At 42.7% G+C, this 17433-nt stretch overlaps 1 protein-coding gene across 2 annotated transcripts in view; it reads right to left on the bottom strand.

The window, feature by feature from the left end:
- Window positions 1-741: 741 nt before the first annotated feature.
- Window positions 742-17433, bottom strand: part of LHFPL6 (LHFPL tetraspan subfamily member 6) — a 234923-nt gene continuing 218231 nt past the window's right edge. For both annotated transcript variants that reach the window (XM_052650193.1, XM_052650192.1), the window contains exon 4: window positions 742-1862. In XM_052650193.1, coding sequence (XP_052506153.1) covers window positions 1744-1862 — 119 coding nt within the window. In that variant the 3' untranslated portion in view covers window positions 742-1743. The remainder of the gene's footprint in view (window positions 1863-17433) is intronic.

Below are 17433 nucleotides of genomic sequence, written 5' to 3'. Positions count from 1 at the left end.
GGCTGGGAATAGGAGGGTAACAGGATCTGAATTGCCAAGACGCTTGAAAGACATTGCTCCTGGCACAGAAACACCAAAGAAAGGTAGCCCCTTATAAAAGTGGAGGGGCTGCAGGTCACGGCCAGCTGGAGACCACTCTGTCGTCAGCCACGGAGAATGAACCATGTGTGACTTGGTTTTTGTTGCCTTCAACCACTTCTAAATATTGCCCAGATTCTCAAACTTCATCTAAAACAGACTTGAAATTCTCTCATAAGGCTTTGATCATGATTGAAGCGCAGTGTACAGGCCGTTAGAATTCTGGTGGCAAAGAATTTAGGTTGAAAGCAGGAATTATGTTACACTCACCTTTAATGGTAGCTCAACTGGTAGAGAATTCACCTGCAATGCAGGAGACCTGAGTTCAACCCCTGGGTTGGGAAGATCCCCTGGAGAAAGGAATGGCTACCTCCTCCAGAAGAATTGCCTGGAGCATTTCATGGACAGAGGAGCCTGGCAGGCTACAGTCTATGTCCACAGAGAGTGGGACATGACTGAGCAACTTTTACTTTACCTTTAGTACCTTGTGTGCCAAGAAGAATGCCTGGTTGGATGACTAGTGAGTGAATGAATAGAAGGCCTCAAAACAAAATGAAAACTGTACAGAACTGTTGGAGTTGAAAGGCTACCTTTAGGAAATTAAGAAGCAAACCCCATAACTGAATTTATAACACTCTATGACACACTGAGCTATCGATCAAAGAGAAAATTTATTCACAGAGCTTTTCAAATACAAACAAAATAGCACTTTTTTACTTTTTACAAAATGAATATTGGAATAAATGTGGTACAGCACAGTACAATAATGGACAAAAGAAAACAAGATCTAATGACTGGAAAATGTCTCTCCTTACTCTCTCGTCTTCAAGTGAATTCTCTCCTATGGTGGACAGAAAGTCACCCCTTTACTTCGTAAGAATATCACAGCAGAAACTACTCAGAGAAATATTGCATATTGTTTTTTAATAATATTGAAATACAAAGGCTTAATTCTAAAGGTCTGCATAAACACTGAAGACATGTTGAGGGCGTAAAGAGTTTATGCAGGGTATACAAAATACTGATAAAGTGGCTTATTGGTCCATTGATTAGGTTTACTGTATGCTTTATAAAGTGATAATACTGTATTTTAAATGTGTATTAAAAAGAAAACAGAGGAGTAATGCACCACTAACCATCTCGTACAGTCTTTGCAACCACTGAAATGTCTGTGTTTGGGCATGTGGATTGCATGGGTATGTTTGTATATGCTCATGTGCTTTCAAAAGTGCCATGACTTACAGGGAACCTTTTTGGGTTGCCCTGCTTCCTAACTTAATACTGTTTCTACTAGCCCTTTTGATTCTCTGAGTCATCATCCTAAAAAACAAAACAAAACAAAAACCTTGTTTGCATATATAGATTTGTTTTGTGTGTGTATGTGTTCTACATCAACAATACTCCGTGGAATAGAAACACTCAACACCCTGCAATATTTTTAGCATTTGGTCCATTGTTCTGTATCATTCCATGCTCTACATTTCTTTTGCAAATCTTGCACAACCCTTCCATGTGGTAAGATGTTTCTGATTCCACTGGGTTTCATTTCATTTGCATCATATGGTTTAGAAGCACTCTTCCGCCTTTTGAGAGTAGCTGGATGCTTCTGTCCCTCTGAGTCCCTGTGGTCCATCTTCTCCTCTGTCTGCGCTTGGCAGCTCCATCTCAGTAGGGGTATTGTTTCTGTTTCTTGCCTGAGAAGCAAGCCAGCCACGTGCAGAGCAGCATGGCAGCGGCAGCCCCTCCTCCTGTGCAGTAGTAGGCCCAGCCAATTTCACACTTACCTAGGGACACAAGAGAAGGAGAGAAAGCAGGCACAGGTCAGGCTGATTTTATAGGAGGCTCTGTTATTTCTCCCCAGGTGTGGGCTCCTGGTGTGCCAAAGTGAAACTGAAATCCTCCTTAGAAATACAGTCTCACTCAAATGATAATAAGGGTTGAAAGTTATCTCAAGATGGAAGAAAGCAAGTGTGATTGTCTGCATTTCAGAAGGACCTCAAGGCTTATGTCTCCTGCTAGCTAAGGGACAGAAACCAATTCTCCCCAGCTGCGATGCTCACACCCACGGCTGAAGAAAAGGAAGAAAAGCAGCCATCAGATAGGAGAGATGAAGGTATTAGTTCTGATTTAAATCACCCAAACTTGTATGCATAATGAGGTACCTTAGAAAAAAACTTCAAAATAGAGATACAGTCCTAAATATAGACACAGCTTTTGCAAAGGGGCCACTCTAAGGAGGTGATCCATTTGAAAGATAATGCTAGAGTGAAAGACTCTACCAAAAAAACCTCCTGTAACTAACAGGTGATAACAGCAATGCTGTAGGATAGAAAAGTAGAGATGCCACTGATTTCAGACAAGAGCAAAGGAACACAGTCCTTCTTACTTTTCTTTATCATGATAAGGTTCTGTGAAGTTTCTTTGGCTGTCGGAGGCTTAACTCACCCACCTATATCTACCTTCTCACCCAAGTCCTGCCCTTCCCTGAAAGACTCAAGAACCAAGATGGAGCCTTCAGCACATCCTCCTTGAGCCACCATCTGCCTGAGGCCAATTAACTCCTTGTCTTGATAAGGGTGTGTGCATCATTCCTCATAATTGCTATGTTTATGGAGCAACATAAGCAACATTCCTTATTTAATAAAAGAATTTATTCCTTATATAAAACGTATAGTCAACTCATCAGACCAACTGTCTATCAGATGAAAATGGAAAAGTAGGGCAGCAGATAAAGGTACTAAGAAGGGACTTCCCTGGCAGTCCAGCAGTGAAGACTCAGTTCCACTTCAGGTCGCGCCTGCTCAAGGAACTAAGATCCCACATGCTGTGGGGTGAGGCCAAAAAAGAAGGTATTTAAGAAGAGTGTCACTGTTGAAAGTGTTTGTGGGTGTTACACAGTACTGCCACTAACCACATGGAGATCCTAGTTTATGTGCATGATTTACACATTTTGTGGTTTAAATTTAGTAACTGGCTAAGATCCAAAATGAGCAACTAACATTCAGTGTGATTTAAAAGAAAATTATTCCTCTATTTCAGATATACAGACTTTCATTTGCTAGGTAATTCATAAGGTAAATCATTATTAAATCAATATGGATTTAATCCAGATTTAAACCAATTCTGGTTATTCTGGATTATGTAGAAATATGGCCAACCCTTAATCTAACTTAAAAAACATATAAATACATACAACACACACACACACACACACACACACACACACACACACACTCATCTTCTGAGAAGCAAAACAATGGTCAAGATTAGTATGCTAAGGTCTAGATGTGTCAAGAAAATTTAGACAAATTGGCTCAGATGGTAAAGCATCTGTCTACAATGCGGGAGACCCGGGTTCGATCCCTGGGTTGGGAAGATCCCCTGGAGAAGGAAATGGCAACCCACTCCAGGACTATTGCCTGGAAAATCCCATGGACAGAGGAGCCTGGTAGGCTACAGTCCATGGGGTCGCAAAGAGTTGGACACGACTGAGCTACTTCACTGCACTTCAAAGAAACACTCAGTCATCCATCCCGATTCTTTATTCCCTTCTTCCCACTTTCTTTCTCTCTCTCATTCATCCATTAATTCAACAAATATTTTTAAGTGACCACTCTAACTAGGACACATTGGGTGCTAGGAATCTACTTTGGAAAATGATAAATACAGTTCCCAGGATCAAGGAGCCACCATCTCATCAAGGGAGTATTACTGCTAATTCAGGAGACATAAAAGATCACTGGGTTGGGATGATCCCCCGGAGGAGGGTACAGCAACCCACTCCAGTATTCTTGCCTGGAGAATCCCATGGACAGGGGAGCTTGGTGGGCTACATACAGTCCATGGGGTCACAAAGAGTTGGACACGACTGAAACGACTTAGCACACATGCACTCAGATATTTATATGATAACTGTGATAAGTGCTTTGAAGAAAAAGCATCCAGGATGCTAAGACAGCAAATCATAAGGAATTTTATACAGTGAGGTTGTATGATGGAGAGCCTTAAAGTAGAAATGAAATTTGAGCTGAGACCTGGCAGATGAGCAGGGGTTAGCCAAAGATGAATGTGAGAGGCCAGAGAACACTGTATTTGCACCATGGGGATGGGAATGTAATGGAGAAACGTAGGCAAATTTGGGTCTTCTTAAAGTATTGTTTGGGCTTCCCAGGTGACTCAGTGGTAAAGAATCCACCTGCCAATGCAGGATACACGGGTTCAATCCCTGGGTTGGGAAGATCCCCTGGAGAAGGAAATGGCAACCCACTCCAGTATTCTTGCCTGGAGAATATCATGGACAGAGGAGCCTGGTGGGCTACAGTCCATGAGGTTGCAAAGAGTCGGACACGACTGAGCAACACTTCTCAAAGTGTTGTTCAAGTAAGAGATGGGGATGCCACTGTTCGGGTAAGCAAGAGATGGGGTTGGGTGTGAGCACCTCCAGAGTTTGAGAGCTAGAAGCCTGAAGACTTCCTCTTCAAATGTTCATCTAGGCCGGCATATAGAGATGTGAGATATTCAACAATCAGTTAGTTGCTCAGTCGTGTCGGACTCGTTGCGACCCCATGGACTGCAGCATGCCAGTTGTTGAGATAGTCAACATCCATAGGTAAATCTTGAGCACCCACTCTGTGTGTTACAATGTTACAGGAGACCCCGGGGAACAAAATAGACAGGATCTTTGGTTTCAAAGGCTTATATTCTAGCAAGACCGATTCATAAGTATCGCTCACATCAATTGCACTCTCTTGAACCCATTCCTTGTATATTCTACACATATGTCTGCTGAAATTCAGTTAACAAAATTAACTAGATATAGGAAGGAATTTTTTTCATGAAACTATCAATGTAAATGTATCTTGAACTTCTCCAAAGAAGAAAGATTTTTCTTCTTCTTGAGCATGAGTCCTTCCATAGCAAAACCCACATGCTCAATAATAAGAAATTAGCACTGTGTTTTACAGTAATAGAAAAAGTCTTTCTGAGTACATTAGGCTATTAGGAAAGAGCAGCTGTTTAAGTTTATATGCTTTAAACAGCACGGTAGTCCGTGAGTAGTAATGGAAACAAAGGAAAACCAGGAAATAGGGGACTATTTTTCCTTGGCCTCTCCTTTCCCCTGTGGTGGCAATAAATTCTTCTTATTATAGTGCAAACACAAAGTATTTTACTAGAGGGCAAGCTTTGTCTGTGATCCTTTCAGGAAATCAGAGGAGCAAATCCCTTTAAACTTTCCCTTTTGCTCTCTGTAATGCTCCGTCAAACAGGACTCCAAGCCCACCGGGTTGGCAAACCACTGCTTTCAGCAATGGGGGATGCTATTCTCGACAGATAAAATAGAGGTTAATGGGACAGAAAGCAGCAAACCACAGCCACCTGCACATTCAATGGAAAAAGGTGTCCTGGCTGTGTTCCAGGGCAGCCCCAGGGAAAAGGTGGGTGGGAGAGGTATGGCTGATTTTTTCTAGGGTGTCTCAAATTGGCAGCTCAGTTGGTAAAGAATCTACCTGCAATGCAGGAGACGATTCCTGGGTTGAGATGTGCTGGAGAATGGATAGGCTACCCACTCCAGTATTCTTGGGTTTCCCTGTGGCTCAGCTGGTAAAGAATCCACCCGCAATGTGGGAGACCTGGGTTCAATCCCCGGGTTGGGAAGATCCCCTGAGAAGGGAAAGGCTACCCACTCCAGTATTCTGGCCTAGAAAATTCCATGGACTCTATAGTCTGTGGGGTCGCAAAGAGTTGGACACGACTGAGGGACTTTTCACTTTCAAATTAGTTTTTAGTGCATCTTCTGTTAGTAACAGACAGAAGAAAAGGTACAGAGAGCCCAGCCTTGGGGCTTCCCTGGTGGTTCAGTGACTAAGACTCCATGCTCCCAACGTAGGGAGTCTAGATTCAATTCCTGGTCAGGGAACTAGATCCCATATGTCACAACTGAAAAAATAAAATAAAATAAAAAGATCCTGCATGCGACAACGAAGATCTACTGCAGCCAAATATATATAAATAAGGAGGCTTTCCCGGTGACTCAGTGGGAAAGAATCCTTCTGCGATGCAGGAGACTCCGGAGACAAGGGTGTAATCCCTGGGTCGGCAAAATCCCCCGGAGAAGAAAATGGCAACCCACTTCAGTATTCTTGCCGGGAAAATTCCATGGACAGAAGAGCCTGGTAGGCTGCAGTCTGTCCATAGGGTCACAAAGAGTCAGACAGGACTAAGCGACTGAGCACAGGACACAGAAGTAAATATATAAATGTAAAAAAAATAACCCTGCTTACTACAAATAAAAATGAAATTTCAACGATCAGTTCATCTTTTGAGGAACTGTATTTATTCATTCAATTGTTTGATTACTGTTTTAGTGTCTGCCATGTGACTGCCTGTCTGCCCCTATATCCAAGTGCTCAATATGATGATGTCTGGAGCACAGCAGACAATCAATACACATTTGTGGATATCAGACACAATACTAGTGCTGAGAACAGAGATCTGAAATTCACAATTATATAACAGCGGTTGTGGACAGCCTGTGAAGCAGGTGCTAAACAGTCTAGAAGCAGCATCTCAGGTGACCATTTTTGCCTATGATGCCTTCAGGAAATCAGAGAAACAAATCTGTCATTCCCATTTTGAAGATGAGGACCCTGCACAGCATGCAAGATAAGTCAATGGCCCAGTATCTCAAATCAGTGATGGAGCTTGAACTTGAACTCCAAAACTTTCTCCTGTGCTCAGATATGTTTTAGGAAGATCCATATTAAAAATTTCCCCAGTTGTCAGATAGTACTTGTCTTTGCCAGAACTTACATGTTGTGCAGAAATAAGCTATATGGTGCATCTTTGAATTTACCAGTATTCTTAGAAGACTCCATATGCCTATGTCTACCTGGCACTATCTTAGTTATTAAAGACTTGCACGTTACAGATCTGGCATTCTCAATTTTGGAGCTAGCAGAACCAATCTGAACTCTCTTGGCGACCTCATCCCCCTAGAGAATGAGGGGGAGTGATAATCCAATACATTTACTTGATCAATTCAGATAATTGATTTTTCCTGAGCAATCACTTACCATAAACATGCTCCCAAAGTGGATGTTTCTGACCTGCCCTGGCCTGAGGGTAGCTGAGTAAGGGCTCCAGGTATGGGTCATATTTCAGCTCCTCTCTGCTTGCAAACTGCTAGCAGTCTGGCGGGAGCCCACTGGGCCATCCTCATTCAATACCCAGAAACTTTGCCACAGCACCTCCTACTGTGTGCAGTACTGCTCATTTGAACATAAACCAGGATCCTTCAGCTAGTCCTGCAGGCTGACTAAACTCCCTTGTGTACTCACCCTGCCTCTGCTCTGCATTTGAACTTGAGCCTTGCTGGTTTCCAGCTTATTTCTCTCCTCACCAGATTACTGTGGAGTGCCCAGCCTTGTATATAAGCTAACTGCCTTTCTTTATCAAGGCAGGACATCTTTCACCTGTGATATTTTAAACTTTTCAGCAAGTTAAGGTGTCAATGCAAAGTTTGTGTAGAGAAGGAGCAGGCATATTAGATTTCAACTCTTTTGCTGTACAAATAATGAAGGTAGGAAGGTGGGAGGGTCAGTAGACAGAGAAAAAAACTTTTGTGTTCTTAAATACCATGGGCAGAAATTTGAGAGGTCTTTTTCCTCTTGAATAAATTCTTTCCTACCTCTTCCTATTCAGACCATCTAGTCTACCTATGCATGAAAACCAAGAACAAAAAGAACCTGTCATGGTACTGATTCCATGTGTTCTTTTGTGAAGTTACCAAACAAAAGTGTTGCTGCTGCTAAGTCACTTCAGTCGTGTCTGACTCTGTGTGACCCCATAGATGGCAGCCCACCAGGCTCCGCTGTCCCTGGGATTCTCCAGGCAAGAACACTGGAGTGGGGTGCCATTTCCTTCCCCAATGCATGAAAGTGAAAAGTGAAAGAGAAGCCACTCAGTCGTGTCTGACCCTCAGTGACCCCATGGACTGCAGCCTTCCAGGCTGCTCTGTCCGTAGGATTTTCCAGGCAAGAGTACTGGAGTGGGGTGCCATTGCCTTTTCCAACAAAAGTGTTGCCCCCTCCCCAAATAAATAGAGTTTAAACATTTGACCTAAAACATACAAAAGCTTTGATTCAAACTTTTAATGGAACAAGGAGTTAAAATAACACGTGTGTCTGAAAAGAGACAAGCAGAACTCAAACTTGATTGCTGGGCAAAAAATGTAAAAGTAAAAAGGCTGAGGGAAGAAAGTTTGTGAGGTGGGGTTCTTCTGAGGGCTTTTGGCTTGTTTCTGTTTGTAACCAGAGGCAATAACCCATACTGAGAATACAGCCCATCCTGGACACGACTTCAGAGCCCCATTGATACTGTACTTCTGAGATGTGCTCCAGGGGGCGCTGTCCACAAGCAGATCTCAGGAATGGGGTTCCCCATGGGTAAATCCCCAGAGTAGATAGTGTGGAGGCACGTGCAATGGTAGAATCCAGCCCAGTCCAAAGATTGGGCACCGAGTCTGCACACAGAGCGTCCCAGGCAGCAGCACCCACCTTCATGCCTTCGGTCTCCAGAACCGCAGCTCAGTGAACCTACTCAGTCTCTCTCCTCAAGAACTGCTGCTCTGGACCTTAATGAACCAGGCTGACTATATCTTTCTATCTCTCCTGCCCCTTAATTTCTAGGTTTAGGAGACTGGACCGTTGGATTGGAACTCTCCGGATAGTTGAATGATAGATACCCTTTCCGCCCAAACACACAGGATACCTGAGTGTACAAGGGTCTAGTGTGGAACACTAGAGCCACTTCAACGTATTAGGGGAGGCAAGAAACCCTTAAAAGACTCCACACCTTTGTTTGCCATGTCTTCTCCAAGGAGGCAACCAGGAATGTAGAGAGAATGTGATGTATATGTGTCCATTGGTAAGAGCTGATACACTCAAGCTATGCATTAAAGTATTCTTCATAACCTGTATGTCCAAGGGAGCAGGGATTTACTTTCTGGAAAAGATAAGATATGTATCTGCAAAGCGCTCAAAATTGCACCATGTCTAAGGAGATATGTTACAGTCAATTTTGATAGGAAAATACCAGCCTTGTAAATTATAGCACATCTTCATTCATTCTGCAGCCAGAGTGGGAGTGAGGCAAGGGCTGTCTAGACGAGTATGTGATGGGTAATTGACTGCTGTGTAAGCTCTCTACTCAAACATGAGTTCATGTTTTATGAGTCTCAGATTTTAGGGGGAAAATCCTTCCTGAGTTACACACTGATTGTATTCTATCCAATGGCATGCATTTCTCTTCTGGATTCCCACGAAGATTTCATTAAAGAGCCATAATTTTAATTTGCTTTGTTTTATCTCTCTTGTTCCCAAAGAAATGTTTTTAGCTTCACCTTCAGGGTGAGGAGCTGGGGAACAAAGAAAAAAAGTTCTTGCAGGTACTATTTACTGCCTCCTATAGAAACAGTGCTGTGCTGTGCTTAGCGGCTCAGTCACGTCTGACTCTTTGCAACCTCATGGACTGTAGCCCACCAGGTTCCTCTGTCCATGGGGATTCTCCAGGCAAGAATACTGGAGTGGGTTTCCATGCCCTTCTCCAAGGAAACAATGCTAGTCATCATCAACTTAGGGATTTACCAGAAAGTACCTTTTGGAGGTCCCACACTTGCACAGATGCTCAAACTCATGAAAAGGCAGCACACCCAGAACAGCAGCTGTACTGAGCCCAAACTACACACCCAGGGAGAAAAGCTAGCTATTACTAGCTATTATTATTACTAACCCTTATGGCAGAAAGTGAAGAACTAAAGAGCCTCTTGATGAAAGTGAAAGAGGAGAGTGAAAAAACTGGCTTAAAGCTCAACATTCAAAAAACGAAGATCACGGCATCTGGCCCCATCACTTCATGGCAAATAGACGGGGAAACAGTGGAAACAACGGCTGACTTTATTTTTCTGGGCTCCCAAATCACTGCACATGGTGACTGCAGCCATGAAATTAAAAGACACTTACTCCTTGGAAGGAAAGTTATGACCAACCTAGACAACATATTAAAAAGCAGAGACGTTACTTTGCCAACAAAGGTCTGTCTAGTTAAGGCTGTTTTTCCAGTGGTCATGTATGGATGTGAGAGTTGGACTATAAAGAAAGCTGAGTGCAGAAGAATTGATGCTTTTGAACTGTGGTGTTGGAGAAGACTCTTGAGAGTCCCTTGGACCGCAAGGAGATCCAACCAGTCCATCCTAAAGAAGATCAGTCCTGGGTGTTCATCGGAAGGACTGATGTTGAAGCTGAAGCTCCAATACTTTGTCCACCTGATGAGAAGAGCTGACTCATTTGAAAAGACCCTGATGCTGGGAAAGATTGAGGGCAGGAGGAGAAGGGGACGACAGAGGATGAGATGGCTGGATGGCAACACCGACTCGATGGACATGGGTTTGGGTGGACTCCAGGGGTTGGTGATGGACAGGGAGGCCTGGAGTGCTGCTCATGGGGTCGCAAAGAGTTGGACACAACTGAACGACTGAACTGAACTGATTATTACTATTATTTTTATTGTTAATACCTCCTGGAATCTTAGTAAGTTATAATATCAGAGTGTGTATTTGGACTGTAAGCTTTTTAAAAAATTTTTTTGAGCATCTGGAGATTTTATTTTTCATTTTACTTTTTAAAAAATTTTATTTGTCTGTTGGGTCTTCGTGGCTGCGTGCAGGCTTTCTCTAGTTGTGGGGGCAGGGCCTATTCTAGGCTGCAGTTCACAGGCTTCTCACTGCGGTGACTTCTCCTGTGCTCTAGAGCTCTTGTGCTTCAGCAGTTGCAGCTCACGGGCTTAGCTGCTCCGTGGCGTGTGGGATCCTGCCAGATAAGGGACTGAACCTGTGTCCCCTACGTTGGCAGGCAGATTCTTAACCACTGGACCACCAGGGAAGCCCTGGAGATTTTAAATACTACATTATGGGTCCATCAGAGAAACTGGAAGATCTGAGAACGAGACACCCGGGTGACTGTACTGGGTGTGGCTGCCTGGGAACCAGTGTTTCTTCACTTCCACTCACACCTGAGTTTCAGGGAGTTTCCCTTCTGTACCACACCAGATCCACCCAGGGTCCTTCCTCCTAAACTCTGCGCTAAATCAGGGCCTTGCATCATCTTATCGTGAAATCCCTGCCAGAATCACATAACCACGAAAGCAGAGGCAGAGACACCTTGCCTTCACAGCATCCCTGCAATACAGAGGCGGAGCAAGAGAAATAAAAATACCCTGGTGCCTTCGGAAATGTGATTAAACTTCACTTTATATGGCAGAAAAGTAGGGAGAGGGGAGCGGCATCTGAATCCTTAAGATCACACCCATCAGATGGACCTCTGTTCCATGGCCCGCCCGGTGGATAGTTTTGTTGCTATATAGTTGCATAATTTACCCATAAAAATGGTGGACGTGTTTTCCAGTCTGGCTAGCAGAGTCTCTGCTGGCACGGTTGTTATTAATTCTTGCCCCTTAGCCCCAAATCCATCCTGAAAAGTTCCACTAGAGATAACGCCGCTGTTAAGACGATAAGGCACACGCACTGGCTCCATACACAGAGTGTGTATACCTGCTGGTCTTTGTGTTCACGCTGTGAACTGACACAGAATCCCATCTCCACGTGGGGGTGGTGGAGATATCCAGCGGGGCCTTATTCAATGTAGGCGATAAAGATGATCCTTTGCATTCTGTCTGTAGCTGCTATTTATAAAGGCTGGAAACGACCTGAAATTCAGCCCCTCTGTCTCATGGCCGGCCCATAAAGAGAGTGTGAAAGGACCCAGGCTCTCCCTAATTGCTCCTTCCCAGCTTGGCCTGTGGCTGCGGCCAATTTTCCAACAGTCCCACGAGAAGAGGTGCTGGTTTCCATCCTGACAGCATTTTTATCTACCCTCCCCCTGTTCGCACCTGTCACGCTTTCATCGGCCACTGAGCAGCCTCTGCATACAGTCTCCATATCCACTGAAATGGAAATGTGTGGCAAGCAGGGCTCCTTTGATCTTGGGGAGCTGCCCTCAGTCCAAAAGGTTTCCCTGATGATCGCTCCTTGCTTATAAGGTAGCCCTTGGGAACGAGCTTAATCCAATCTGGTCAAGCACAACCTTGAGACCCTGGTAAATTACAACCCACCCCCGCTGAAAATGAGAGAGGGACGGTGAGGCATAGCTACCGTCCGACGACTTCATTTCCAAGTTATAATGAAAGCAAGTCTCAGACCGCATTCTGCGACACATACAGAAGCTTATTAAACAGTTATCAAAAAGCAGGCACAAACCAGCTCACCAACTGTTCCAAGAGCTAGTTAAATCCTAGCTCCCTATCGTTTTAAGATGGGCTACCATCTTGCACCGAAGAACCACTGGAAGCAAATGCAAGGTTCAAGGGATTCTGTCCCTTCTGGCAACAAGTAACTAAAAATCCTCTGAACCAGGGACAAGAAACAGAGTCCTTATGGGTGATCAGACTTTGGCTGACTTTCTTATGGCAGAGTGGATGTGGCAGAGTGTTTTAGTAAAGCTGTTCTCATTGTTTTATTTTTTAAACTTTTATTTATTTTTGGCTATGTCGGGTCTTCGCTGTGGTGTGTGGGCTTCTCACTGCGGTGGTTTCTCTTGATGTGGAGTATGGGCACTAGGCATGTGGGCACAGTAGTTGTGGCTCATGGGCTTAGTTGTTCCGAGGCGGGTGGGATCTTCCTGGATCAGAAACTGAACCCGGGTCCCCTGCATTGGCAGGTGGGTTCTTAACCACCAGACCACCAGGGAAGCTCTGTTTTCATTGTTAAAAATACTAAAATATGTATCCGGGTACTAGTGCATAAACAGCCACTGTCCCCAAGTTCTCCAAGTGCCCCATGGTCCCCTTCCTCCCCTGAGAACCCTAGGGAATCCTAGCCTCATTTCCAGGAATGAAAAGGCTGGTGCTTGGCCGGTCAAGGCCCCTTGGGAGCCTACTCCAGCATTTATTTTAGTTAGGATTAGTCAGGGCCATTTTGGTTGTTAAATATTTTAGATATCTTTCAGACTTACAAAAAGGGCTATGTGCCTAGATGGCTGTTTAAATCCTTTTATATGAAGGCAGAGAGTATCTCTTTTAGCCAATCCACAATCTTGAATACCTTTAATTTCACCAACGAGAGTCCATTTTTAACATTTATCATGCTCATTAATAAGACACCTATTTCACCTTTAAAAATCCATTTCTGACCATGGGTGAGGCTTCTTGTGTTGGTCAAGATATGGATAACGAAACGTGTACTACACTGCTGTATTTTAAACGGATAACCAACAAGGACCTACTGTAGAGCACAGAGAACTCTGTTCAATGTTGTGTGGCAGCCTGGATGGGAAAGGAGTTTGGGAGAGAATGGATACACGTGTATGTATGTCTGGGTTTGCTTTGTTGTGCACCTGAAACCCTTACGTTGTTAGTCAGCTGGTTATACTCCAGTATACTCCAGGGCTCATACTGTACACTCCAGTGGCTCAGACTGTAAAGAATCTGCCTGCAGTGCAGGAGACCCAGGTTTGATCCCTGGATTGGGAAGATCCCCTGGAGGAGGGCATGGCCACCCACTCCAGTATTCTTGCCTGGAGAATTCTATGGACAGAGGAACCTGGTGGGCTACAGTCCATGGTGTCACAAAGAGTTGGACACGACTGAGCAACTAACATTTTCACTTAAAATAAGACGTTTAAATTAAAACAACAACAATAGCAACACGTGTACTAATATCCCTGAGTTTCCACTCTGGAGCCTGCACCTGAGCTATGACTTCCTGTGACTCACACACACATCTCATTCCTGAAGTATTTTAAAATGAAGGACAGGCATTATAATAGTGGTGTTAAGAACTTTGAAGAATCTTGAGATTTTACTCATAAGCTAACGAGTTAGCCTGCCACACTTTCATGGATGCTAGCAAAAGCTAGGCGACTCCTGGATCAGAGATGGAGGCCTCTGTTATTACTCAACACGGCAACCAGCACGAGCTTCACATCTGAGTCCATCTTTTGGCCTTCTACATTCCACAGGGACTGACATGGTAAATTCGGTACTTCTGTGTCACCATTGAGGAACCCCAAGCTTAGGGATCCCCAATTTTTTATAATAGACTGCAAGTAAATCCACCCAAAATTTGCCCTGGAGGCAGAGATTATTAAAGGGAACAATAAATAAAACCTGTCTTTTGCTCCAGCAAGAGTCATTATCTTCCAAAACTGCTCACTACAGACATCTTTGAGAACAGGTCAGAACAACATGTTCCTCAGACATGATGGAAGATTGCTTCCCAAGACCAGCACTAAAGAATCCAGTGAGGACTCCAAGTGGAAGCGTATTCCATTCCTTAGGAAGGTGGAATGCTCATTTTCACAGATACAATTTCAAATTAGAATTGAAGTATGGGAGTACTTATTTGCAATAATGTCTACTGCGAGTTGGAAAAGGAAACGGCAACCTACTCCAGTAATCTCGCCTGGAAAATCCTATGGACAGAGGAGCCTGGTGGGCTATCACCCATGCAGTTGCAAAGAGTTGGGTACAACTGAGCACACACATGTCCCATTGCAAGTAGAGATGTTTCACCTTATACCCTCTCTCTGGCAAACAATTTTGTAGAGAATGAAATCAAGTCAAAGGAACCCCAGTCAAATAGCTTCCCAGCTTCCTAGGGGGATGGGAAGATTGTTGGGAAACTAGGTCTAGAATTCAGGTTTCTAGGCTTTCCAATGTCAGGCTTCCAAATGCTGCTTACCAGCGGTTCGGAGTCCTCTTGTGTCAGGAATCCACTTGAATAATGAGTAAAAGTTATGAATACTCTCTCCAGGAGAATGCACATATGCACAAGCCTATGACATTTGCGCACAATTTCAGTGACGTCACAAATTCCCCGAAGTCTATTGATGGACTGTGGGCATCTTGAATGATCTGGAGACCTCAAGTTAAAACTCACCCCTAGAACAAGGGTTAATATAACACTGAACTCAGTTACCAATATCATCAAGACATCCGGTTGCTAACCCAAGTACCGTATGTCTCCAGATATTGTGGAGCTGACATCCTCAGCTATCCAAAACATGACCCCAAATCAAGGGGTCCAAAAAAAAGCTGTCCAGAATAGGCAAAAATCAGTGATCCAAAGACACACAGTGCACAGAAACAGCGCTGAACTGTTTTTTTTTTTTTTTTTTAAGCATGGTTCTAAGATGATTTATGATGACTCAACAGAAAAGGACACAAATTAGAAGTGAGGGAATAAGGAGAGAAAGGGGTAATTAATAACTGCAATGAATTATCATTGACAGGGTGACATAAAACTGTTGCAAAAAAGCACAGAGAACTCAGTTTTTTTCAGTCTTGGTTATTTGGGGATGTCTTGGGGATGATTCCATATGATAGCAAGTGGTTAATGATTTTTTTAAAATCTTGTTTATGTTTTTTATATCTTTTATATATTAAACTGATGGAAAAGCATATGATACATCCTCAAACTTTTTCAACATGATTAAAACAGGAAATACGTTTGTGTTTAAAGCAAAAAGGAAGAACTGATATTTATTTGTGCATCTTGATGTATGAAGCATCTTTCACTATCCCCTTCAGTTATTTTAATAGGCAGGTGAAGTAGTAGTATCTTCTTTTAGAGACCAAGAACTGAAGTTCTGAGAGCTTAGAACTCTCCCAGAACTCGCCCAGAATCAAACAACTCTTGAGAAGTGAAACCGAGATTCAAATCCAGTCCAAGTTTTTCCCTTTAAGGGGAAAATTCATTTATCTGGAGTAATTCATTCATATGGAATTTTCTGAAAAGATCCAATAAATGAGTTTCACCCCACAAATTCTCTATGTTAATTAGTTCTTGTCAACATTCTACCAGGCTAAAAATCAGATGAAGAGTCAGAAAAGATAAGCCCTTTGTTTACTTTGTTATATTTTGGGCTTTATCCTAAAAAGATTTTTGAGGAGTTTATTAAAAATGCTCACCAATGGCCCCTTCTTAACAGGAGACATGTTAAGCCATTTATCTTCTATTTCTATTTTATTTTTTATTATGGAACAAAGGTAAAAATGCACAGGAAGGTCACTAACACTTAAGTTTGTGAATTCTCAGTTCTGGGGCAGAAATATTTCTCCTGAGATTAAGAGCCATAATATAAAGATTTGAAAGAACTGTCTTCAAATGTGTATTACATACACCACATTAACAAATTGAAAAATAAAAGCCATATGATTATCTCAATAGATGCAGAGAAAGCCTTTGACAAAATTCAACATCCATTTATGTTAAAAACTCTCCAGAAAGCAGGAAGAGAAGGAACATACCTTAACATAATAAAAGCTATATATGACAAATCCACAGCAAACATTATCCTCAATGGTGAAAAATTGAAAGCATTTCCCCTAAAGTCAGGAATAAGACAAGGGTGCCCACTTTCACCACTACTATTCAACATAGTTCTGGAAGTTTTTGCCACAGCAATCAGAGCAGAAAAAGAAATAAAAGGAATCCAAATTGGAGAAGAAGTAAAACTCTCACTGTTTGCAGATGATACGATCCTCTACATAGAAAACCCTAAAGACTCCACCAGAAAATTACTAGAGCTAATCAATGAATATAGTAAAGTTGCAAGATATAGAATCAACACACAGAAATCCCTTGCATTCCTATACACTAATAATGAGAAAATAGAAAGAGAAATTAAGGAAACAATTCCATTCACCATTGCAATGAAAAGAATAAAATACTTAGGAATATATCTACCTAAAGAAACAAAAGACCTATATATAGAAAACTATAAAACACTGGTGAAAGAAATCAAAGAGGACACTAATAGATGGAGAAATGTACCATGTTCATGGATGGGAAGAATCAATATAGTGAAAATGAGTATACTACCCAAAGCAATCTATAGATTCAATGCAATCCCTATCAAGCTGCCAACAGTATTTTTCACAGAGCTAGAACAAATAATTTCATAATTTGTATGGAAATACAAAAAAACTCAAATAGCCAAAGCAATCTTGAGAAAGAAGAATGGAATTGGAGGAATCAACCTGCCTGACTTCAGGCTCTACTACAAAGCCACAGTCATCAAGACAGTATGGTACTGGCACAAAGACAGAAATATAGATCAATGGAACAAAATAGAAAGCCCAGAGATAAATCCACACACCTATGGACACCTTATCTTTGACAAAGGAAGCAAGAATATACAGTGGAGAAAAGACAAACTCTTTAACAAGTGATGCTGGGAAAACTGGTCAGCCACTTGTAAAAGAATGAAACTAGAACACTTTCTAACATCAAACACAAAAATA

The sequence above is a fragment of the Budorcas taxicolor genome, chromosome 12 (genome assembly GCF_023091745.1).
Source record: "Budorcas taxicolor isolate Tak-1 chromosome 12, Takin1.1, whole genome shotgun sequence".
Taxonomy (NCBI): Eukaryota; Metazoa; Chordata; class Mammalia; order Artiodactyla; family Bovidae; genus Budorcas; species Budorcas taxicolor.
Note: the sequence above shows the minus strand (reverse complement) of the source record. Positions and strands in the feature narration are given on the sequence as shown.